We start from the raw sequence: 25,593 nt of genomic DNA on the forward strand, positions 1-25,593 counted from the left end.
GGCCGCAGTGAATACAGCAGGATTAATACGCTCTCTGGCTCATAGCTCCAGAGACTTGCTCCGACCAACAACTGCAGACAGCAATAATATCATAGAGAAGAAAAATACATGTTTAGAACTGGTAATTGATCGCATGGTACAATAATAAATTATGGACACACCTTTGTAGAACCAAAAACATACAGTCTCTGCATGCTTTTGACATTACTGACTCAAATGAACGAAATGAGTCAGTCAGAAGATTCGTTCTTTTTACTGAACGAGTCGAACAGATCTGAGATATTAAAAAGAGCCGAACTTCCCATTACTAATTTACACGTACATGTTATTTACTCATTTCAACCAAACTGCTTGCGAGCTTCAACGTGGTCCGTATTGACAGGCGCTTAAAGTACAACTTGTTCTATCACTGAGGAAGAGAGAGGCCCAACTCGGAGGAAAATACGTCTCCCTCCAGCAGGTGGCGTTTTTTCGTCCACTAAGCAAGGACTTTTTGTATGGAGGTCAATGAGTGTCAAATTTGGTCATTCAAAAAAGATATATTTGCTACTTGAGGTATATTTAAGCCAATAGAAGTTTCGTAATGCTTAAGTCGTTACGAGTGTACTGATATAAGTAGGACACGTGACTTCCCCGCAACTTTTATCGTCTCTCTCCATTGAAGACAGGCGGTTGTCGTCACCAACTCTCATCGAATATTCAAAAAGTTTTACAATAATGAGATGTATCCACCAATCCAGAGAAAGTATAGGCTGCAGCTAGACAGCCCGCCATGACACTGAACAACGACTCCCATTGTTAGGGTGGAGAGACGTGTATCTTGTAGGTATATCCATTAACTTTGGTTCTATTTTAGATACTTGTGGAGCTGCAAGTCCTGCTTCTCCCATCTACTAATTGGTTTGTAGGACATACTATTCCATGTGGGTGATTGAAAAATGTACGAGCTACACACTCCAGTTCAGTCAGCACAGTGACCAATGGGAAAGTACTGTACAATCAAGCTTGAAGACATGCCATATTCTAGCAGATGACAAACACAAGGTTTGATGCCAAATATACAATGTATTCAAATATTCAAGTATCTGCATCATGTAACCATTAACCAACATAAATGTCACTTTGTTTATAACGGACCGATTTAGGCAGAGGCTACAGAGCAGAGCATACATACTGTATGATGAACTGTTTGGTTAAATCAACAGACCAATATGGTTCCTATAGGCTATGTTTTGAAATACTTTGACCAACTCACAGTAGGGAGAAATCCTAACAGTCTGACAATGAGACAATGAGCTTTGAAAATCATGAATTGGTCTAATTTTATTATTTGTGTTCATATAATGGACATCGGTTCTTTCAATAATAACAGCTTTATTGAACGATGAGTATGTTCAAACTGCTTGTTGTAGGTAATAAAGCTTTTGCCTGTAAAGTTAAAAATATTGCTTGAAATTAAGCAACATAAATAATGGTGACAAAAAGGCACAGTAGGTTCCCAAACATAACTATTAAAATATTCCATGGTGTTTTCTTTCATAACTCTAGGATATAATCTAGCTTCAAAACACCGACAGTAGGCCTGTAAAGAAATGCATTGAATGAAGTTTTCCAGGTAAAGTTATGTGTAGACTACTCTACATTCTGTAAGTTTAAACTCAAAACAATATACAGTTTTTGTTATTGTTTAGTATAGGATTGTATTGCATTATGTATTGTATTGTATCCTATTAACTATTTTAAATGCAACTCTACACACTCTTAGCAGGACGCGGCATCACCAGTTTCAGCCCAATATCGATGACACAGGATGGCATGTAAGAGAGGGGGATCCATCCAAACTTGGCGTCCCAGCCGGCACTGTAGCGGGTTCGGGGGTAGGAAGACGCCAAGGCATGTTCCATGCAGTTAGTCACTTTACTCAGGTCAGAGTCACAAGATGCATTCATGATCAACCGTTGGATCTGGATGTCTGGATTGGTTGAGGGGGGGAAAAGAGGATATTGTTAAAACTGTTAAGAATTTGTACGGCCAATGGGAGGACTACAGAGGAGAGAGAAGAGCAGAGGAGACAGGAAAGGTGAAGAGGAGAGGGGTTGAAGCCAGAAACCAATTGGATGATAAGCTGGCTGTAGCATGATAGCTATACTATACTACGTATAGTCTTGAGACAAATGTCAATGGGATTTTCTACTAATGAGATTTATCAGAAAATTCCATTGACACTTAAACAAGACTAGAGGTTTTAACCAGGGGTTGGAACAAATTATTTTCCAATCGTTTCGTTCTGTTCCGACCAGTAAAATAAAGTTCTGAACCAGTCCGAACCCCCAAAAAGTTAGTTTATATTGTTGTTTTCTGTTCCCTTTTAAACCTCCTGAAATCGTTAAAAGTTTTTTTACATTTAGCTTGACATTACATTCAAATATAACCACCCCCCAAATTATTATTATCAAAGAACATTAACTGGTTCCCACGCTTTTAAATAATTGTTCTGTTCCATAACAGTATAGAGATAACTTTCGTCCCCAGTTCTGATTTTGTTCCTCCCCCCAAAAATGAGGTTCTGTTCCCTGAACCGGTTCCAACCCCTGGTTTTAACCCTGTGTGTGAAGGACAGGACCGTGGTTTATTCCAACGTCTCATCCGGCAGATTACCTTATTCTGCTGCTGCTGCTACTACTACTACTGCTGCTACTACTACCACTACCACTTCTACTGCTACTTACAATTATCCAGGTATTTGTCTCCGTAGCTGGCCTTTACTTCAGGTGTGAGCTGGTTCCACAGGCGATGCAGCTCTCTCTCGATGGGATCCAGACTGGTAACCGCTGTCTTAAAGAAACCTGGTTCAATGATGCACACCCTAATCCCAAAGTAGTGGATATCCCTCCTTTGGAAAATGTAGACATCAAAGCTTGGTTGGCATACATTCTCTAAAAACACTATGTTGCTCTTTAACATTGTATCATTTTGTATTATTGAATATTGTAGCTCAGTGAAATACAGTAGATGAAAGTGGACTATAAGAGTCTAAGAAAGGTAAATACCACAATACGGGTTTGGTTGAATTGAGCTTCGTGACGACTACTATAGATATGTTGTTGTGATAAGTACCTGGAAGATTAACCCGCATTGTGGGCTTACAAAGATCCAAACAAACTATAGTAGCCTACCTGAGGCAGTCTGAGAAGGACTCCACAGCGAATTTAGAGATGCAGTATCCCCCGCCGTTAGCTGCCACTCTACCCAGCACTGAGGCCACGTTGACAATCCTCCCCTGGGCCTGTTTGATGAGGGGCAGGAAGGTGAGGGTCATCTCTATCACCCCCGTCATGTTCACCTTCAAGGTACTGGTGAAGTCCTCCATCCTCATCCACTCTGTGGGACCCATGGGCAGGGAGCGCCCCGCGTTGTTCACGATACCCCACAGTCCTGGGAGAGGGGGAGGAGGAGAGAGAGAAATATGAAGATATTATTTAGTCAGAAATGTTTTCAGCTTTGGATTCACTGTGTATTTCAAGTCAAATGCATCTGTTTTATTTGACAACTGCTGTTTGAGTCATGGTTACATCTAGGGCCCCTCTGACCAGACCCTAGATGGGTCTGGTCACCATAGGTTACCAGGTAACCATAGGTAACCATAGGTTACAGCTAGGAAACAGAGTTTTACTAGTCAGGAATATAGGTAGAACAAACTCCTGGCCCTAGCAGTGAGTAACATAAACCCCACTCCAAATGGTTTCTCACCGTTATCTCCAACCTCCTGCTTGGTGTACTCCATGGCTTTCTGTATACTGCCGGTGCTCGTCACGTCTAGGAGAACCGTCTTCAGGTACGGCCCAGTCGCCCTCTTCAGATCATCAGCCCCTTTCTCCGTCAGACACCCAGCTATCACCCTGAACCCCCGCCGGTCCAGCCTCTTACAGAGCAAGTTCCCAAAGCCAGAGTCACACCCCGTCACAAACACATACTTCTCCTTGACGTTCTCTACTTCCAGACTGTCTCTGTACAGCCAGCCTAGCGTCCACAGAACGACGAAGGTAGAAATGCCGTACAGCCATAGATTATCCCTGCTGGGGAAGAGGAGAGCACAGTGAGAGGGTGTAGGGTGAAATATGATGTTGATATTTTTTTTTGCCCGATGTCATGTTTTTCTTTAGCATCACATCGGGCAAAGACCTCACATTAACATCAAATCAACATCTACGTTTGGTTGGTATTTGATTGAGTTGTCAACAAAGATGAAATCCACTTGAAGCCAATCAAACCTTGAAGGCCCTGAATCGTTGGTTTGTGCTTGAAATCTAGGTTGAAATGAGACAGAAAACTGTATGTTGATGGCTTTAAAAAAAAAAATGGATGTTCAACATCAGTTATGTTGAAATATGACATTGATAGAATTTCATGCAAATATTTTGACATTCTTATGACATTGATTGAAAAGTGAGTGGGAGTTTTCATGCGGGTTTACATCGGCTTATTTCCAAAAGAACATCCTAGGAGTTAAATGGAATGAATAAATCTTACCCTAAATACTGGTACACAGAATCAATATCCATGATGAGGTCTGGGAGAGGATTTTATGGAGGTGTAGAGAAGTTAATCCCTGCAGGAAGTGTTAGGAAATAACACACATTACAAAATGTTGTCTACGCTACCTGAGCCGTTCAGTCAAACCTGTCACTGTAGTCTACATGTCCTCTTGTAACATTGTATGCCGATCAGCACCTATATCTCTGTACTTAGTTATGTAAATATTCACTAAAGTGGTTATTGCCAGATACAGGTTTGTTTGCCTTTTTTGGATTCTCCATGACGTTGCGGCGCCCTCCCCCCGACCTCGTTTGTGGCCCAAATGGCACCCTATACCCAATATAGTGTGCTACTGTTGACCAGGGGCCATATGACTCTGGTTAAAAGTAGTGCACTATATAGGGAATAGGGTGCAATTTGGGACACAAACGGGGGGGGGGGGCTCAACGTCATGGAGAATCCAAAAATGGCAAACAAACCTGTGGAACACTGACATTATCTCAAATGTTATCAGTGAACTGACACTTGGCTAAACTTTTATTTTTCATCATGACAGCAGAAAACTTTACAAATCATCATAAGATCTTGATACAAAAGGGGGACATTTTCATCATTTAACCCAAACATCCAGTGCAATCCCCCAAAATAACAATTCAGTGGAATCTGGAATAGACTTTACCGGATGGCCTATTTTGACAAGGATCAGTTGAATCTGACATCTTAAAACACGTGTTTCTGGGCTTTCCAGTGAGGTGTTTAAAGAATGATATGCATAATATGAGCAGTTGTTTTCTTCAGAGCACATGAGAAGTCTTGGGATAAGGCTCTTATAGATCTTATGAAACAAAGAGGCACTGGAACAAGGATAGGGGTTTAAGACAGGGCTTTGATTGTTTTGTAGAAAAAACCCATTGCCTCTCTTCAAGCTATTTAAGCCTCTCAAAACCTATTAGCCTCCCGGCAGACTTATTAAGCCTTGGGTGGAATAGATTGGGACATCCTGGGATCACACGGAAGAAAGGGACATACTTAAGCAAGGTGCACGGCGGACCAAATAGGATTTTGGGGGTACAAACAGTCACACAAACACACCAATAAGAACACCTGTAGGAGGGGATATTGCCTGGTACACCTGTAACTACAGTATGTTAGCCATAAAATCACTCATTAAATGTACATCACATAGGCCGACCGATTTCAATCATCACATCTCTGATATGTAATGGCGAGGGGACAGCAACTAGTGTGATGGTGAGGGGACAGTAACTAGTGTGATGGTGAGGGGACAGTAACTAGTGTGATGGTGAGGGGACAGCAACTAGTGTGATGGCGAGGGGACAGTAACTAGCGTGATGGCGAGGGGACAGTAACTAGCGTGATGGCGAGGGGACAGCAACTAGTGTGATGGTGAGGGGACAGTAACTAGCGTGATGGCGAGGGGACAGTAACTAGTGTGATGGTGAGGGGACAGTAACTAGTTTGCACCTCTTTGTTTTAAGGGTGGGAATAAAGGACTTAAAATTCTACATTTTAGTCATTTAGCAGATACTCTTATCCAGAGCGACTTACAATTAGTGAATTAATCGTAACATAGGTGAGACAACATATCACAATCGTAGCAAGTACATTTCTTCCCTCAAAGTATTTATCAGCAATGTAATTGCATGGTCTTTTTGGTCTCCTGTGCTGTGAGCACCTTCCCATTTACACACACACACACACACACCAAGCTCCTCCCATTTACACACACACCAAGCACCTTCCCATTTACACACACACACCAAGCCCCTCCCCCTGCCATATACACCAAGCACCTTACCATTTACACACACACACCAAGCCCCTCCCATTTACACACACACCAAGCCCCTCCCATTTACACACACACACACCAAGCCCCTTCCATTTACACACACACACACCAAGCCCCTCACATTTACACACACACACCAAGCCCCTCCCATTTACACACACACACACACCAAGCCCCTCCCATTTACACACACACACACACCAAGCCTCTCCCATTTACACACACACACCAAGCCCCTTCCATTTACACACACACACACAAAGCCCCTCCCCCTGCTACTCACACCAAGCCCCTCCCCCTGCTACTCACACCAAGCCCCTCCCCCTGCTACTCACACCAAGCCCCTCCCCCTGTTACTCACACCAAGCCCCTCCCCCTGTTACTCACACCAAGCCCCTCCCCCTGCCACTCACACCAAGCCACTCACACCAAGCCCCTGCCATTCACAACAACGATGAGAGATCACATCTTGCTCTCTGACAAATGGTTTCAACTCGCTATTTGCATTTGAGGTTTGGTCCAACAGAATGGGTCATATGGACAACGAGACACAGTGAGACATTATTGTACTGTAATAGAGGAGAAGGTAATCTTTCTACCCTTTTTATATCTCAACTCCTCAAATTGAGAGCAGAGCAGACACTACTAAAACGGGAGTATCAATGAACATTGATTCTGGAAAAGTAATGCTAAGTTTGTCGCACGCGGCATTGAGGTACCACGTACCGCTAGCAGCATTTTAGCCAAAGACTGTTATACTAGTGGTCTAACCTGTGTTTTTATAAATGAGCAATAAGCATAAAACACAATTACACAAGGAATTGGCATGTTCTCATTCTGAGAAATAAGATTTCAACAAAGTGGACAGGCTACCATGCTGTTCAAACAGTCGTAGACGGACAGAAGGGTGTGTTCATAACAATTCAACTGTTCTACCTTGTTAGCAAACAGATCCAAGTCGGATAATACAGATTAGCTGGCTACTCACTAGCACGTGGGCTTGTGCTTGAGATGATTGTTTAGGAGACCTTTTCTATATACCGCCTGCTTTAAGAAGTTAGTCATTATTAGCGTATGTGCGTTATGCATGGTTCTGGTTGTATTTGTAACAAAACGGTTATTTTCATAAAACAGTCTTGAAAGTCAGATCTGTGATTATTGCAACAACAACAAAAAAGGTTTAAAACTATTTGTAATTATTAGTAGGTCTTATGGTTGTGGAAGGCTTATATTTGGCCTATGTATACATTTTACAAACCCTGAATTCATTAGATTATTGCTGATTGTTTGAAAAGCAGTGTATTTGACCTTTAAATTGTACAACAAAGTTTATTTAGAGTAAGCATAACAACAACAAAAATGGAGATAAGAACTTTTAGGCCATATCGCCGAGCCACATGACAAAGCTGAGCATATGAAACTGTCCTTATTTACGCTGGTCCTTCATGGTCCTTTCCCCTCTGGATAATAACATTTGCAAATCAGTGCAAAGGCTTAGGAAGCCCGGTCCATTTAGAGCTTAACATTTATGTAAATAATTCAATAATAAATAATAATATATTACAATGGACACATGTCATGCACCAGAACCAGCTATGCCGCCTTGTACATATCTAACAATACTTTAAAGTTTGAAAGATTGGGTAGCACTTTACATGAATCACTTCAAAAATGCTTTGTTTTAATTATCTGATAATTATGTTAGAAATAAACTGCCAACCTACCTTTTCCCTGAAATGAAAATGCCAACCTACCTGTTATCAGTGGTTTACTGTAGGCTCAGGTCTACCTCCTCTTCTCTCTCCCTCTCTGACAGTAACAGTTTGGTCCCTGGAGCCTGTGTTGTGTCACTGTGTGTGACTGGCAGAGAAAGGGCTTTATCCCTGTAGTTTATCCTATAAGACAATCTGCAAACTGTGTGTAAACATGGACTGTGTGTGTGTGTGTGTGTGTGTGTGTTGGGAATAAAGGTAGGAATAAAGGAGGAGGAATTATGGGCCCAGTAACTGCAATACATTCAGGGACCACTAAATTCTGGCACACATTTATGTGATTTAAAACCAAAAAAATGATTAGTTGATGTCAAGACCAATCAATGGAAAATGTCCATCTACCACTAGACTTACATTATGTAGCTGTCAGTATGTACCATAGCACAATTGAGAGCATCCTGTCAGGCTGTATCACCGCCTGGTACGGCAACAGAACCGTCCGCAACCGCATTGCTCTCCAGAGGGTGGTGTGGTCAGCCCAACGCATCACTGGGGGCCCACTGCCTGTCCTCCAGGACATCTACAACACCCGGTGTCACAGGAAGGCCAAGAAGATCATCAAGGACCTCAGCCACCCGAGCCACGGCCTGTTCACCCCGCTACCATTTAGAAGGCGGAGACAGTACAGGTGCATCAAGGCTGTGAATGAGAGACTGCTTCTATCTCCAGGCCATCAGACTGTTAAATAGTCACCACTAGCCTTAGTCACTGTTCTAACCGGCTACCACCCTGTACTCTACCCTGTACCAGACTGCTGCCCCATGTACATTGTCATTGAACACTGGTCACTTTCATAATGTTTACATACTGTTTTACCAACTTCATATGAATTTACTGTATTCTAGTCATGGCTCATCCTATATATCTACTGCTGTACACACCTTTTTAATACATATACTGTTTTTACACACCATTATATATCCTGAACAAAAATATAAAACACACATCCAGCAATTTCAAAGATTTTACTTACAGTTCATACAAGGAAATCAGTCAATTGAAATAAATAAATGAGTCCCTAACCTATGGATTTCACATGACTAGGAATACAGATATGCATCTGCAGAAACCTTCTTTTTTTTTTTTAAGTAGGGGTGTGGATCAGAAAACCAGTCAGTGTCTGGTGTGACCACCATTTGGCTGTTGATTGTGGCTTGTGGAATGTCGTCCCACTCCTCTTCAATGGCTCTGCGAAGTTGCTGGATATTGGCGGAAACTAGAACACGCTGTCGTACACGTTGATCCAGAGCATCCCAAACATGTTCAGTGGATGACATGTCTGGTGAGTATGCAGGCCATGGAAGAACTGGGACATTTTCTGCTTCCAGGAATTGTGTACAGATCCTTGCGACATGGTGCCGTGCATTATCATGCTGAAACATGAGGTGATGGCGACAGATGAATGGCACAACAATGGGCCTCAGGATCTCGTCACGGTATCTCTGTGCATTCAAATTGCCATCGATAAAATGCAATTGTGTTCGTTGTCCGTAGCTTACGCCTGCCCATACCCTAACCCCACCACTCTGTTCACAACGTTGACATAAGCAAACCGCTCGCACATGCGACGCCATACACGTAGTCTGTGGTTGTGAGGCTGGTTGAACGTACTGCCAAATTCCCTAAAACAACGTTTGAGGCGGCTTAGGGTTTAGAAATGAACATTCAATTCTCTGGCAACAGCTCTGGTGGACATTCCTGCAGTCAGCATGCCAATTGCACGCTCCCTGAAATTTGAGACATCTGTGGCATTGTGTTGTGTGACAAAACTCTGGTAAAAGTTAGTTGGGCTCATCACCTAAGGTTGAGATTCTTGTTGTATTTTAGATTAATTTGTGCATTGCAACAACACAAATGTCATGTTGTCAGAAATTATGAAAGAGAGTGGTTACCAAACAAGAATGGGATTGAGCTCCAATACCTTGTGACGCAACATTACATTCCTTTACTTTGTTCTGTAGCTGGATTAACTGGTATCTTTCTATCATTGCTTTACTTTGTTCTGTAGCTGGATTAACTGGTATCTTTCTATCATTGCTTTACTTTGTTCTGTAGCTGGATTAACTGGTATCTTTTTAATCATTGCTTGACTTTGTTCTGTAGCTGGATTAATTGGATTCCACAACCCAACAATAATACAAATGTCAGAGTTTGTCCGCCACTTCATGTCTTCATTCAAGAAAAGAGAAGCATCACAACAAAACAGAAAAGTTAACAGAAAAGTATTTTCCCTCGTGGACAAGACATATAGCCTAGTCCCCCAGATCTGTTTGTGGATTTACCGACTCCATTGCCGTCAATGTGTTTAGACATGACAATGAGTTGGCATGATAGCGTAAACAGACAAACTCAGGCTACAAGACATACAGTAGATGAGAATTATTAACTGAAGAGGAACATACATGATCCAAAAGGTTTTCAGGAGCAAGAGACTGTTGAGATGTTACCGTCACATTTATTATACAGGTAGAGGTAGCTAGCCTTGCTAACCCAGACTGATATGAATGAGTACGGTTATGTGCACATAGTCCAATTAATATAACAATTTGATTTCAAATGTTTACAAGAAGACGATTTCCCCCCCAAAATCCTGTTTCCATGGACACATCTGAAACCAGGCTTCCTGATGGGACTTTGATCAATGCAGACAATCACCAATCAAAATAAACGTTCTCCCACAGCAACCATGTTATTTTTGGGGAGCCTATTTGAGTCGGAGTTCGGACCCATAAAGTTTGTATGTGAAAACTATTTCTAAGATGCATACTTTTTTTTAACGAACGTCACTTGTATATTTAAAGGAAATGTGTGCTGCTGGTTCTGGCACATGTGCAGGTCAAACACACCGCTGGAACTCTGATTAAGATTCTTACATGTCTTAATCATTTGAAAGATCGCGCAGAAAACCACATGTTTAAAATCGGCATATGCTTACTTCGATTATGACCGTATGCCGATTAAGATAAGCAGAGTAAGGAGTAAATGACTATTACATGATCTGCCTACTGCCACAATCCATTTAACATTGGGTTAATAGTGTGCATGTAAACTTACGATGAATATTCATTCAGGAATTTTGCAACAACCAGGGTAGGTAGTTTTAGTCAGACAGGGAGAAGGCAGTTACTAGGCAGTCTCTTTCTAAACAGGAGACTGGCTCTTGTAATTACATGCAATAAATCCAATTTACCCACGCTACTTTTACACAAACGTGCCTCTTTTGTTCCACTTTTACAGGCTGTATATTATTCAATTATTTCACCCACGCGCCTGTTGCCAAGGGCTAAAATAGAAGTCAGTTCTATTTCTGATGCAGATCGCGCTGCAAGTCCTGCCTCTTCCATCTGCTCATTGGTTTATAGAAGCAGGTACCCACGTGCCATCTCCTCATTGGTTATACCCACGTGGGTGACTGAAAGACGAACGAGGCCAGTGGCGGTAATGCACCTAATTTATGAAAGTTGCCAATCGCAATATAAAGTCAAGAGAAGAAAAGGCCTGGAAGGAGGAGAGATGACTAGAAACGATTCCGTTAACCGTTTAATGTGTGGATTAATTGGTGGAATAGAGGACCTTGTGCATTTCAGGTAAAATAACAACTCAATGATTAGAAACCCAGGACAAATTAGCTAGCAACAGCAAGCTAGCTAAATAGGACAAATTAGCTAGCAAGTGCAAGCTAGCTAGCTAAATTGCCATAAATGTTTAATGCTTTTTGACCTGTCCCCAAATTAATATAATTGGTTCAGAGTTTGTTTTGATATTTTAACCTGCGTGTCGTGATCGCGTTTGGTGTGGGGGGACAAAATACATTATGCACAATGGCACACGCACCCAGCCGGTTTGGGTTCCGTGTCAGCTAGCTGTCCTGTTCATCCTCCATGGGAATAGGGAAATGGAATACATTTACAGAGACTAGCACCGCAATCGGAACTATTCATCTTCGCAGGAGAAGATCGTAAAAAATGGATTCGTTAGATATGCTTTGTCTTGTTCTCCCACACTGATCAACTCACTGGCGAAATAATGTTTGTGTGAACGGCTAAATCATTATTATTAGGAGTGTTGCTAAATTCACATGGACCATTAGGTTATGAGAGGTGAGTTATGTGAGGTTATGGCCCATTATTACACATAGTAGGACAGTTATATATTTCCACCACAAAGTTATTATATGTGGTATAGACCTTAAACAATTCAAGTGTTGTTAACAAAACAACATTGCCGATGGGACTTAGATGCTCTGATCAATAAGGTTTATTTGTCCATAGACATACCTACTGTAACGCAATGTGTCACTCATGAACACTGGACAGAGCCTTAAAGCTGTAGTCATGTCTGAACCCACGTATCGTCCTTTGAGATAGATGGCTTATCGGGATTTTGGGTCCAGAATTGTGGTATCCGCTGTGAATCCACCCCCTCTTTCACAGTGAGAGTGTTCAGCTACCAATGCTAGCAGCAGTCCATCAGTTCTGGGTTTAGGTTCAGAGTGTCTATGAAGAGGCTGATGTGAGCTGTCCCTTGTGCACGTACTCCAGAGCTGTGGCGATGGTTCTCATATCCATCTCAATACTGCGAGCCCAGTTCTCCACATCACCGATTTCCTGGTCAAGAGAAAGATAAAAGGTTAGGAGCCAATGCTAAAGATACAATGGGAAGGGTTAGAACTAAAACATGAATAAGTAGCCTGCACAGATAGATTACAAATGCATAACTGTTTTAGTTATTCTGGTAATGACCAGGGTCCGGTTTCTCAAACGTATCTTAAGGCTAAGTTAATCTTAGAACCATAGGATCAAATAGAATCTAATTTTATTCATCACGTGCTTCGTAAACAACAGGTGTTGTCATTTAAGGCTCTAGATAGCAGGAAACAGCAGTTACAAAAACACTAAAATCCCAGAGTCCCCCACATGGATCGAACAATATTTGCACATTATTCTTTCTAAAATTCTTGAAGTTCTGTCAAGTTGGTTGTTGATCATAGCTAGACAGCCATTTTCAAGTCTTACCATAGATTTTCAAGCCAATTTAAGTCAAAACTGTAACTAGGCCACTCGGGAACATTCAATGGCTTCTTGGTAAGCAACTTCAGTGTAGATTTGGCCTTGTGTTTTAGGTAATTGTCCTGCTGAAAGGTGAATGTGTCTCCCAGTGTCTGTTGGAAAGCAGACAACCAATTTTCTCTAGGAACTTTCCAGTGCTTAGCTCTATTCCGTTTCTTTTTATCCCCCCAAGTATCTTCACATTTTGAGTACGTTTTCCACCACTGGTATAGAGGTTCTGGATGGCAGGAAGCTTGGCCCCAGTGATGTACTGGGCTGGGCGTGTCTTACGGTCGGATGCCGAGCAGTTGCCATCACCTGACCGGTGAAGCAACCGGTCAGGATGCTCTCGATGGTGCAGCTGTAGAACCATTGAGGATCTGGGGACCCATGCCAAATCTTTTCAGTCTCCTGAGGGGAAAAAGGTGTTGTCGTGCCCTCTTCACGACTGTCTTGATGTGTTTGGACCGAGATGGTTTGTTGGTTAACTTGAAAACGCACGACCGGCTCCACTAAAGCCGCGTCGATGTGAATGGGGGCGCGTTCGGCCCTCCTTTTCCTGTAGTCCACGATCAGCTCCTTTGTCTTTAACTATGTTGGAGGGAGAGGTTGTTGTCCTGGCACCACACTGCCAGGTCTCTGACCTCCCTATAGGCCGTCTTATCGTTGTCGGTGATCAGGCCTACCACTGTTGTGTTGTCAGCAAACTTAATGGTGGTGTTGGAGTGGTGCTTGGCCACTCAGTCGTGGGTGAACAGGGAGTACAGGAAGGGACTAAGCAGAGGTGTTGTTGCATACCCTTAGCACCTGGAGGCAGCCCGTCAGGAAGTCCAGGATCCAGTTGCAGAGGGAGGTGTTTAGTCCCTGGGTCCTTAGATTAGTGATGAGCTTTGTGGGCACTATGGTGTTGAACACTGACCTGTAGTCAATGAACAGCATTCTCACATAGGTGTTCCTTTTGTCCAGGTGGGTTAGGGCATTGTGGCGTGCAATAGAGATTGCATCATCTGTGGATCTGTTGGGGCGGTATGCGAATTGGAATGGTCTAGGGTTTCCGGGATGATGGTGTTGATGTGAGCCATGACCAGCCTTTCAAAGTACTTCATGGCTACCGACGTGATTGCTACGGGGCAGTAGTCATTTAGGCAGGTTACCTTCACTTTCTTGGGCACAGGGACTATGGTGGTCTGCTTAAAACATGTAGGTATTACATACTCTGTCAGGGAGAGGGTGAAAATATCAGTGAAGACACTTGCTAGTTGGTCTGCGCATGCTCTAACTACACGTCCTGGTAATCCTTGTGAATGTTGACCTGTTTAAAAGGTCTTGCTCATATCGGCTACGGAGAGAGTGATCATAGTCGTCCAGAACAGCTAGTGCTCTCATGCATGCTTCAGTGTTGCTTGCCTTGAAGCAAGCATGAAAGGCGTATAGCCCGTCTGAGGGCATAGCGTGATTTCTTATAAGCGTCCGGGTTACTGTCCAGTTCCCTGAAAGCAGCAGGTCTAGCCTTTAGCGCTGTGCAGATGTTGCCTGTAATCCATGGCTTCTGGTTGGGATATGTACGTGGGGACGACTGGTCAAAGCACTTATTGATGAAGCCGGTGACTAAGGTGGTATACTCCTGAATCCCGGAACATATTCCAGTCTGTGCTAGCAAAACAGTACTGTAGCGTAGCATCTGCATCATCTGACCACTTCCGTATTGAGCGAGTCACTGGTACTTCCTGCTTTAGTTTTTGCTTGTAAGCAGGAATCAGGAGGATAGAATTATGGTCAGATTTGCCAAATGGAGAGTGAGGTAGAGCTTTGTATGCGTCTCTGTGTGTGGAGTAAAGGTGGTCTAGAGTTTTTTTCCCCCTCTGGTTGCACATGTAACATGCTGGTAGAAATGAGGTAAAACGGATTTAAGTTTCCCTGCATGAAAGTCCCCGGCCACTAGGAGCGGCGCTTCTGGAAAAGCATTTTCAAGTTTGCTTATGGCCGTATACAGCTCGTTGAGTGTGGTCTTAGTGCCAGCTTCAGTTTGTTGTGGTAAATAGACAGCTACGAAAAAATATAGATGAAAAGTTTCTTGGTAGATAGTGTGGTCTACAGCTTATCATGAGGTACTCTACCTCAGGCAAGCAATACCTTGAGACTTCCTCAATATTAGACACCAGCTATTATTGACAAATAGACACACACCAGTTTGAGGTGAGTAATCGCTGTTCTGATAACCAAAAGCTCTTTTCAGTCATAAGAGACAAAATAAGTTAAACAATGCAAAAAATAAAAAACACTAAATAGCACAATTGGTCAAGAGCTCGTAAAACGGCAGCCATCCCCTCTAGTGCCATTTTCATGATGTGGTTGAATCTGTGTTTGAAATTCACTGAGGGACATTACAGATAATTGTATGTGTGGGGTATAGAGATTAGGTAGTCATTCAAAAATGTTAAACACTATTATTGCACACAGAGTCCATGCAACTTATTATGTGGCTTGTTAAACAATTTTTTAGGCTCGCCAGAACAAAGGGGTTGAATACTTATTGACTAAAGACATTTCAGCATTTTTTTATTAATTTGTAAAAATGTTGAAAAGCATAATTCCACTTTGACATTCTGGGGTATTGTGTAGGGAAGTGATGATTATAAAAATAATAATACTTTTCCAATTATTATTATTATTATTTATTTTTTTAATCCATTTTAAATTCAGGCTATAACACAACAAAATGTGGAAAAAGTCAAGGGGTGTAAATACTTGTACAGTGCCTTCGGAAAGTATTGCTTTGGTTACGTTACAGCCTTATTCTAAAATGCATTAAATTCATTTATTTTTCCTCAATCTACACACAATACCACAATAATAACAAATCAAAAACAGGTTAAAATGTTTTGCAAATGTATTATGGAAACTGAAACTGAAACATCACATTTACGTAGGTACTCAGACCCTTTACTCAGTGTTTTGTTGAAGACACTTTGGAAGTGATTATATATTCAAGTCTTCTTGCGTATGACGCTACAAGCTTGGCACACCTGTATTTGGGGGGGGGGGGGGTTCTCCCATTGTTCTCTGCAGGTCCTCAAGCTCTGCTGGATAGGAAGCGTCGCTGCACAGCTATTTTCAGGTCTCTCCAGAGATGTTCGATCGGGTTCAAGTCCGGCCTCTGGCTGGGCCACTCAAAGACTTGTCCCGAAGCCACTCCATGTTGTCTTGGCTGTGTGCTTAGGGTCGTTGTCCTCTTGGAAGGTGAACCGTCACCCCAGTCTGAGGCTCTGAGCGCTCTGGAGCAGGTTTTTAATCAAGGATCTCTCTGTACTTTGCACCTTTGATCTTTCCCTCGATCCAGACTAGTCTCCCAGTCCCTGCAGATGAAAAACATCCCCACAGCATGATGCTGCCACCACCATGCTTCACCGTAGGGATGGTGCCAGGGTTCCTCCAGACGTGACACTTGGCATTCAGGCCAAAGAGTTCAATCTTGGTTTCATCAGATCAGAGAATCTTGTTTCTCATGGTCTGAGAGAGGGCCTGATTGGTGGAGTGCTGCAGAGATGGTTGTCCTTCTGGAAGGTTCTCCCATCTCCACAGAGGAACTCTGTCAGAGTGACCATCTGATTCTTGGTAACCTCCCTGAGCAAGGCCCTTCTCCCCGATTGCTCAGTTTGGCTTGGCGGCCAGCTCTAGGAAGAGTCTTGGTGGTTCCAAACTTCTTCCATTTAAGAATGATAGAAGCCACTGTGTTCTTGGGGACCTTCAATGCTGCAGAAATATTTTGGTACCCTTCCCCAGATCTGTGCCTCGCCACAATCCTGACTCTACGGACAATTCCTTCTACCTCATGGCTTGGTTTTTGCTCAGACATGCACTGTCAACTATGGGACCTCATCTAGACAGGTGTGTGTGCCATTCCAAATCATGTCCAATCAATTTAATTTACCACAGGTGGACTCCAATCAAGAAACATCTCAAGGATGATTAATGGAAACAAGATGCACCTGAGCTCAAGTTCCAGTTTCATAGCAAAGGGTCTGAACACTTATGTAAATAAGGTTTCTGTTATTTATTTTGAATACATTTGCGAAAATTTCTAAAAACCTGTTTTCGCTTTGTCATTATAGGGTATTGTGTGTAGATTGAGGACATTTTTTTATTTAATACATTTTAGAATAAGGCTGTAATGTAACAAAATGTGGAAAATGGTAATGGAAAATGGTCATGACAATTTCCTGCCACAAGGGGGTGGTACTGTCAACTTTGAATGAGCACCAGACATGATGGAGGTTCATCTCATTGTCAGAATGTCCTGAAAGTCATCCTCTTGAAAAAGCAAAAAACGAGCTATATCTGAGATGACTCAGACGACGGTAATAAAGCATCGCTCCCCCTCTCCCTGACCAAGCCAAGGTCCCTCAGGCTAGTGACACCTTCTTTTCTCAGTTTGCAGTATATGACAAGGATAACATTGTAGAAGGCCAGAGAGAGGGAATGTTGTGTTTGATGTTCAACAACAAGGGTTTGGATTTCCTTCATATCTCAGTTACCTCCACTATGCTAACAAAGACACAGCACAGAGATTGTCTTACAGCTGAGAAAGAGTGGTCTTGGTAGAACAGTAGCTATCTGTGAGTCAGTTTATATCTGTGAGTCAGATGTGAGTCAGATATATATTGATGTGCTTGAGGCCTACTGTAATTGTATATTTCTTTTATTTAACCTCTTTTTTTTCGTGGTATCCAATTGTTAGTAATTACTATCTTGTCTCATCGCTACAACTCCCGTTAGGGAGCGGGAGAGACGAAGGTCGAAAGCCATGCGTCCTCCGAAACACAACCCAACCCGGAAGCCAGCCGCACCAGGAAACACCATGTCGGAGGAAACACCGTGCACCTGACAACCTTGGTTAGCGCGCACTGCGCCCGGCCCGCCACAGGTGTCACTGGTGCGCGATAGGACAAGGATATCCCTACCGGCCAAACCCTCCCTAACCCGGACGACGCTAGGCCAATTGTGCGTCGCCCCACGGACCGACAGAGCCTGGGCGCGAACCCAGAATCTCTGGTGGCACAGCTAGCGCTGCGATGCAGTGCCCTAGACCACTGCGCCACCCGGGAGGCCTATTTAACCTCTTTTTAAACAGGCAAGTCAATTTAAGAACAAATTATTATTTCCAACGACAGCCTGGTAAAAGGCCTCCTGTTGTGACGGTGGATGAAAATAAAAATATATATATGTTATATATACACACACACACACACACACACACACACACACATATATATATGTGTACACACACACACACACACACACACACACACACACACACACACGTGTACACACACACACATACATACATACATACATACATACATACGTGTGTACACACACACACACATATGACCTTGGCTAAACTGCTTTTGAACGTTAGAATGTTTCACTGGATAAATGACAGAGCTCATGATACATCAAAAAAGGAGTGGAACTGTTCAATCTAACTTCTGTCTCTAGGGATAGTAAAGATACCTTTGATTTGGTTGCAGAAAGAAAATACCCCATACCACTTCTCCTGGCATCTTTAAAAACACTCAAACATGTTGTCTGCCACCACTCACCAAAAGATTTAGAGATGTTGGTTCCTAATCTAAGACCATATAGGGTTGACTGTGTGTGTGTACCTTCAGGGCCTGGTTGAAGCCTTCCACCATACTAATCCACTGGCCAGTCTGCTTGGAGAACTGGCCGGCCTGCACCTGTAACGTCTTCACCTCATGGTCCAGCTTCCTCTGGTTCACATACGCCTTGGCCACCCTGGAATTAAACACGCAGTAACTGGAAGATGAGTAGGGCTATAACATGTATAGCACATGTTAAAACAATGTTACTTACAATAAGACGTTATAACACAATATAGATGTGTATAACAACGGTATCAGCCACAAGAGTTCGGAGATGATCAGAAAATGAACGCAAAGTTTGGCACAAGAATGGAAGCTAACTAAGTTCCATTATTCAATAGGAGGTTGATCTGATTACATCTTATGGGAAGGGACAGTAGACTGACAGTTCCTGAAAAGGTGTAAAATGATGTCCTTAATAAACTCCTTGACGTTAAATCTCAAAGAGAGAGAAAAGTTACTACACTTGACTTTCTCCTCTTTTTGTTAACGACAATATAATGTAGCGGCACAACAACGGTGGTCACGTCTAACTGTGGCTCACTGAGATGCTTTTCTTGGGTTTGGCCTTTATGTAGCTGTCATAACGATTCTATATTACCAGTGTACATTCTGCTGTGGAGTCACATGCCATCATTGGTTAACACAGTGATTGAAGGCTAAGCACACAAACAGGGGGTAGTTTCTCCAACACAGATTATGCCTAGGCCTGTAAAACACAACTCACTTGAGAATCTCCATTAAAAATGCTTTTTAGTCCAGGATGAAGTTTAATCTGTGTCTGGGACAGTGCCCCCACAAGGTTCAATTTTGCAGGCATTCTTCAATTATAACATGCTATAATAAGCCACGGCTACTCAAACAGAAGACGGTAGCTAAACATTTTCAATGCAGGTTACAACAAATGTCTAATATGTCACGTGTCAAGCCATTTGAGCTGATTTGGCTGAGTTGAACAGCTGAAGGACTTGAACCAATAGGACATAGAATGGGTCACATAAAACAGGTAAGTTACAAACAGGGCATTACATACCCCACATTAAGGTGGTCCACCAAGGCTTCTGTTAGACAGGTGGCAGCAGTAATTGCCTCTCGTCTACGTCCCTCTGTGCAGGGAAAAAGAAAACAGCTGTCATGTCATGGGTGAATGGAATTTGCCTCCGCTGGAGATGGCAGCATGTGCAGCTAGCCGGTTAGCCATCAGGTCAAGAAGAAGCAAGAAGCTAGCTAGCTGATTTCTGAGGCTACTTAGTTATGCGCTAGCTAGCTTTGGTCCAGGGCATCTGTGTGAGTTCCTCTACTAACACAGAACTAGATACAATTTGTTGTTGTCGTTGCATGATGGGACCATAGTTAAGGGCCGTCCACACCAAAGATGATAACTGTTTTATTGTTATAATCTAATTCAAGTTAACAGGTGCATTCATACTACGATAACTACAAAAATAGTGGAGAACGAGAGCCATCGTTTTGGATCACTTTCAGAGTGATTTTTCCCCCCTGTCCCTCCAATGAAGGGACACTTCCATTGAAGTGTTCTTAGTTCTAGGTGTGCGAGGCTGCTTGGAGAGGAGAGAGGAGCGCACAGTAAACTTGCCTGGGCAACTAGACATGTGAGCATATTGTTGGCAACATTAATTCTAGGACATTTTGGGAGAATTATAATCCACAACAAACAGCACATATTTACCAATAGTATCTGTTAACGCTGATAACATCCTGACAAAATACACACTGACTGGTTGCTAATGTGCCTTTCTGGACCTTGTAAACTGTCTAGAAAATACAATTTACTGACCCAAATGGTTGCCGATCAGATTTTTATTATTTGGGAATGAAACATGCATTCAGAACACAGGGTTATTGAAATGACATTCACTGCAAAAAATATATGCATTATTACATTGTGTTGTTATGGCCTAGGTATGAACATTTGGTCACAGTTGTAAATGAGAATTTGTCCTCAACTAGCCTACCTGGTTAAATAAAGGTGAAAAAAAAAAAAAATGTTCTTGTCCTTAAAAAGCTTAATAAATTGGGGAGATTTGAGCCCCATATGAACCCCACATGAACTGAGAGCGCAGCCTGGGGAGCCTACGCAGTGTAGCCTATCCTAGGCTGCCTGTCATCTCATAATGCGCTTTTTTAAATTATCTTTTTATCTTTCACTGTGGAAATTCATTGGGTAGGCCTATAGCCTATTCACTGCAGTATTATGCCTAATGTTTAGCTAATGAATGATGTGTTGCATATATGTTTCTAACTTTGGTTACAGCAGGCTTCTTGAGCAACTATACACCTGGCCTCTCTGCTGCCTCTCAACTACAGCTAACCTATTCAGGGAATATATACCCCCAAGTATAATGGATGTATATTATAATCCAGTTGGGGGGGGGGGGGGGGGGGGGTAATGCAGCATATTGGATACCCAACTGCCGTTAAAACCCAAAGATTTGTGTGTATTGTTGTGAATTGTTAGATACTACTGCACTGTTGGAGCTAGGAACACAATCATTTCACTACACCTGCAATAACATCTAAATATGTATATGTGACCAATAAAATTTGATTTGGAAGGAGGAAAAAGTCACTATGGCAACTAACACACCCGGAAGCACTGAATGGTCTGTGTTACCACCTTATTCATAGGCCTACAGCGAGCAATAGGAGGTTTTGATAAGTTGATTGACAGTACTGTATAACAATACACTCTCCTCTAGTGTGGATGCTCGCCAACGTGTCATAGTTATGTATAATATATCGTTATAGTTAGTTATCGACCTTGGTGTGAACGGCCATTTACTAGTTAAAATAAGCTAGTTATACATGCAGTTAGTCACGAAATTCACAATACTTGTCCCATCTCATGCATTTCCAACAGTTGACTGCCTTTGTGTCAGTCTAGGTTAGGGAACACAAGTAACTTAACTCGAACAAGCTCAACGTTGCTGCTCGCAAATTAGTTAGCTAGCTATATTTAGTAGTATTGTTTTAGCATAACTATCGCTAGCTAATCAGACAACTTCAGTTTCGCACGATACCTTCTTTCCTCTCACCTTGAAGTTCTTTTCGTTCGTTCTGCTTGGATTGGTGCTCCTTTAATAAACGAGAAAGCATTTTTACTTTGTTGTTCGTTCAGTTGTTTTAATCAGAGATATTTTAATTTAGCAAGCTATCAGAACTCAAAGCTGTTGTCACGAGACCACCAAATGCGGAAGAGACTTGTACCACGTGATCTTCTTCGTCTTCTTCTTTTTAAAATGTAACCAATGATTTTACGAGGCAAGTCAGTTAAGAACAAATTCTTATTTACAATGACGGCCTACACCAGCCAAACCCGGACGATGCTGGGCCAATTGTGCACCGCCCTATGGGACTCCCAATCACAGCCGGATGTGAAACAGCCTGGATTTGAACCAGGGACTCTAGTGGCACCTCTTGCACTGAGATGCAGTGCCTTAGACAGCTACACCACTCAGGAGCCTAAATGAGTTTTAACGGAGGTTGGCATCCAATAAATGTTGCATTACTGCCACATACTAGGCTGCAGTATACAATAAAAAATTATAAAAAATACAACAAATACCAAACCATCTAACACTACACTCACAACATACCATACTCCACTATTTCAATCTATTTAGTCCTACTTCAGGCCAACAGCCTGAAAAGATGGGACACCACTGCTTAACACACCCTGTAACTCTTCTGAAGTCTCACACCCAAATATCTCTCTGCAGCTGCCACCACAACCTCTATTTTTTTGCTACTTACGTTCCATCCCTGCAGTACAGTTGATAACCATTACTATATATGCAAAAAATCCAAACTTACTGAAACATATATCACTTGTTGGTTTATCCCTGGACAGTTTTATCTCAATCTCTTCATTCAAAGACTCAATCATGGACGCTCTTACTGACAGTTGTGGCTGCTTTGTATGATGTATTGTTGTCTCTACCTTCTTGACCTTTGTGCTGTTGACTGTGCCCAATAATGTTTGTACCGCTAGTACACTCAACTGAAAGGATACCGTTCGTTCACAGTATACTAAAATGAACTAATAGTATATAGTAGGTAGTATATACTCATTAAGTATGTGGTATACAGTTTGTTAGTATGAGTATTTGAACACAGCTATAGTGAATTTTACAAACACTTATTGTATGTGTTTAAGTATGTGTTTGGTTTAGGCTTACCTTGGTGTGACATTATGATAACCATGTAATTATCTCTCGGACAAGGTCAGTTTTATCAATATATTTGCCTCAATTTACTCAAAAATGTGAAATAATTAACAACAGAAAAGGCCGCAGCAAGAATACAAATTTAGCAGGAAGCTGCAGCACCTCATTTCTAACTGACAATGTCATCTACCATTCACCAGCGCGACCAGAGACCTGTCCCCAATCCATGATGAATCCATGTGCTGTGTTGACATGAATGGAATAACGTGTTGAACCTCTTCAGTCCCCTTTCTCAGTGTATCTACAGTAGCCACTGACTACACTTTAGCTAGCTAGTTCGCAGAGCAGTAGATCAAAAAATAATTCAATTGTTTGTACAGTATGTCGACTTTGGTGTTTATTTCAGACCTTATGGCATTTTTCAAGGATGAGCTTAAAAGGGGGGGAGACCACTCTCAGTCTGGCCATGTTGAGAAGTGCAGCTATAGTGATGGGCAATTTACCAGTTTGGTCAGGGCCAGCATGAGGGATAATGTTTATCCTGTCTCAGTGAGTGTAGCTATTAAGTTAAGTTTGAGCATCTTAGCAATACAATGTGTTCTATACAGCTGTCAACATTCTACAAGGAAAGAGCTACTTAATTAATCAAGTATATAATCATTAACCAGATTACCCCGGATACCAGACTTAGATGAGTGATAACTCAGTTCTAGAATGTTGTCATTGATGAGAATGAATCAAAAAATCTATTGACATTCAGAATTGACTTTGTTAATACATCTAGCCTGTACTGTAGATGCATGACCAGAGACAAAGGCACAGTATTTATTTGGAGTGGTACATTCAGTCTTGATTTATAGGATCCTTTCCACTAAGTTATCAATTATAAGTTTATGGAAAAACTGCACTTGTCCTCATGAAAATGACAGTATATTCATATTCTACAGCTGTAATGTTATCAATCAAATTAAACTTTATTTATATAGCACATTTCTTACAAACAAATGCATTTCAAGGTCTTCAAAGTCATGCATTGAAAGGCATGTGTCACTTAACCTCCTTCCTGTTGGCAGGTCTCTATGGGTGACCACTTCCTGTTGGCAGGTCTCTATAGGTGACCACTTCCTGTTGGCAGGTCTCTATAGGTGACCACTTCCTTTTGGCAGGTCTCTATAGGTGACCACTTCCTGTTGGCAGGTCTCTATAGGTGACCAGGGGATTCTCTCTGCCACATGCAAATGCCTCCATGGAGCTCATCAGTGTAGCCATGCAGCCTATTTTAGCAGTTCACAATATCCGTACGGATGTGGAATGTGATTGGAGGAAGCCAGTTGTGGCCCAACCAGGTGCAGTCAATGGAGGACCTGTATTTGGCTGAAGACTACAACCCTCTATCTCCGAGGCAGGTTCAATGGAATGGCATGTCTCCTTGAACCTGAGCCAGAACAACCACTACCCTCCCTGTCATCCCTGTCTGTACCGGCATTGTTAAAAACAAGCCCACCTGGGGCATGCAGACATCCTGTCTGGCTTGTTCGCTGTCGGTGGAGCAGCAGGAGGCTATACGGCAGGCAAGTTGGACAGCGCATCAAACCCAACTGGCACACTATGAGAGGGAGGTTGATGGCCAGCAATTATGGAACAGTGGTTAGGGCCAAGCGCGTTACTCCGTCGCTGCTAAAAAGGGGTCCTCCGATCAGTTGTCTGTAAAGTGGGGGATAGATAACGAAGAGGGCATCAAGGCATTTGAAATGGCTACAGGGATGGATGTGCAGGAGTCAAGGCTTTGGGTCACGGGATCTGGTGTGGTGGAGGTCAAGTGTCCCTATGTTGAATTCAAAGTATTTCTATTTCTTACCGCCTCCATGAAGACCATCATTACCGGCACCAGGTCCAAGGTCAGCTCCACATCACTGGAAGGGACAGTTGCTACTTCATTGTGTGGACTCATATTGCTCCTCGTGTGAGTACCTGTTTTCAGGGAAGACAATGGTCCAAGAATATTCCAGATAGTTACACATACACACACATGCTAGGCTCCCCGAATAGGTTATATTACATACATATGCTCAAAGAAGCCAACTAAAGTAACGTAGTTAACTTTATCATGGGCACAGTGGGAAATCATATATGTGATGTTCAAAATATGGATGTGCTTTAGTCTCCACAACTGGACGTTCGCTCTCGGATCACACTGGCACAGGATGTTCATGCCCCAGATGGCTTGAGGGATGCACTGCTGTTGGCCTGCTGTTGGCCTGGAAAACAAAGAGACATTATGTTGGAAGTCCCACCCAGTTTCCTACATTAAAATGATGGTAGCCAGAGAGGAAGAGGCGAAGCGAGAGGGATAACTCAGAGAGGGATAACTCAGAGAGGGATAACTCAGGGAGGGGTAACTCAGAGAGGAATAACTCAGAGAGGGGTAACTCAGAGAGGGGTAACTCAGAGAGGGGTAACTCAGAGAGGGTTAACTCAGAGAGGGTTAACTCAGAGAGGGTTAACTCAGAGAGGGATAACTCAGAGAGGGATAACTCAGAGAGGGATAACTCAGAGAGGGATAACTCAGAG

General features: G+C 42.5%; 2 protein-coding genes across 4 annotated transcripts; both read right to left on the bottom strand.

Moving 5' to 3' along the window:
• Window positions 1-1,308: 1,308 nt before the first annotated feature.
• Window positions 1,309-4,736, bottom strand: LOC120065517 (retinol dehydrogenase 7-like). Of its 3 annotated transcripts, XM_039016578.1 has the most exons (6): window positions 4,531-4,736; window positions 4,272-4,307; window positions 3,751-4,076; window positions 3,177-3,435; window positions 2,730-2,893; window positions 1,309-1,972 (listed from the first exon to the last, which is right to left on the bottom strand). In XM_039016578.1, the coding sequence occupies exons 1-6, from the start codon at window positions 4,560-4,562 to the stop codon at window positions 1,752-1,754; spliced, it is 1,038 nt and encodes a 345-aa protein (XP_038872506.1). In that variant the 5' UTR covers window positions 4,563-4,736; the 3' UTR covers window positions 1,309-1,751. The 3 variants fall into 3 exon arrangements, with proteins under 3 accessions (XP_038872506.1, XP_038872507.1, XP_038872508.1); XM_039016579.1 differs by lacking the exon at window positions 4,272-4,307; XM_039016580.1 differs by lacking the exon at window positions 4,272-4,307 and having other exon boundaries at window positions 3,751-4,073; window positions 4,531-4,735.
• A 7,627-nt stretch (window positions 4,737-12,363) lies between these two features.
• On the bottom strand, window positions 12,364-22,051 carry LOC120064676 (biogenesis of lysosome-related organelles complex 1 subunit 1). The gene is made up of 4 exons (XM_039015298.1): window positions 21,892-22,051; window positions 19,869-19,941; window positions 18,836-18,968; window positions 12,364-12,728 (listed from the first exon to the last, which is right to left on the bottom strand). The coding sequence occupies exons 1-4, from the start codon at window positions 21,950-21,952 to the stop codon at window positions 12,618-12,620; spliced, it is 378 nt and encodes a 125-aa protein (XP_038871226.1). The 5' UTR covers window positions 21,953-22,051; the 3' UTR covers window positions 12,364-12,617.
• Between the last annotated feature and the right edge of the window lie 3,542 nt (window positions 22,052-25,593).

This window comes from Salvelinus namaycush, chromosome 20 (genome assembly GCF_016432855.1).
Source record: "Salvelinus namaycush isolate Seneca chromosome 20, SaNama_1.0, whole genome shotgun sequence".
NCBI lineage: Eukaryota > Metazoa > Chordata > Actinopteri > Salmoniformes > Salmonidae > Salvelinus > Salvelinus namaycush.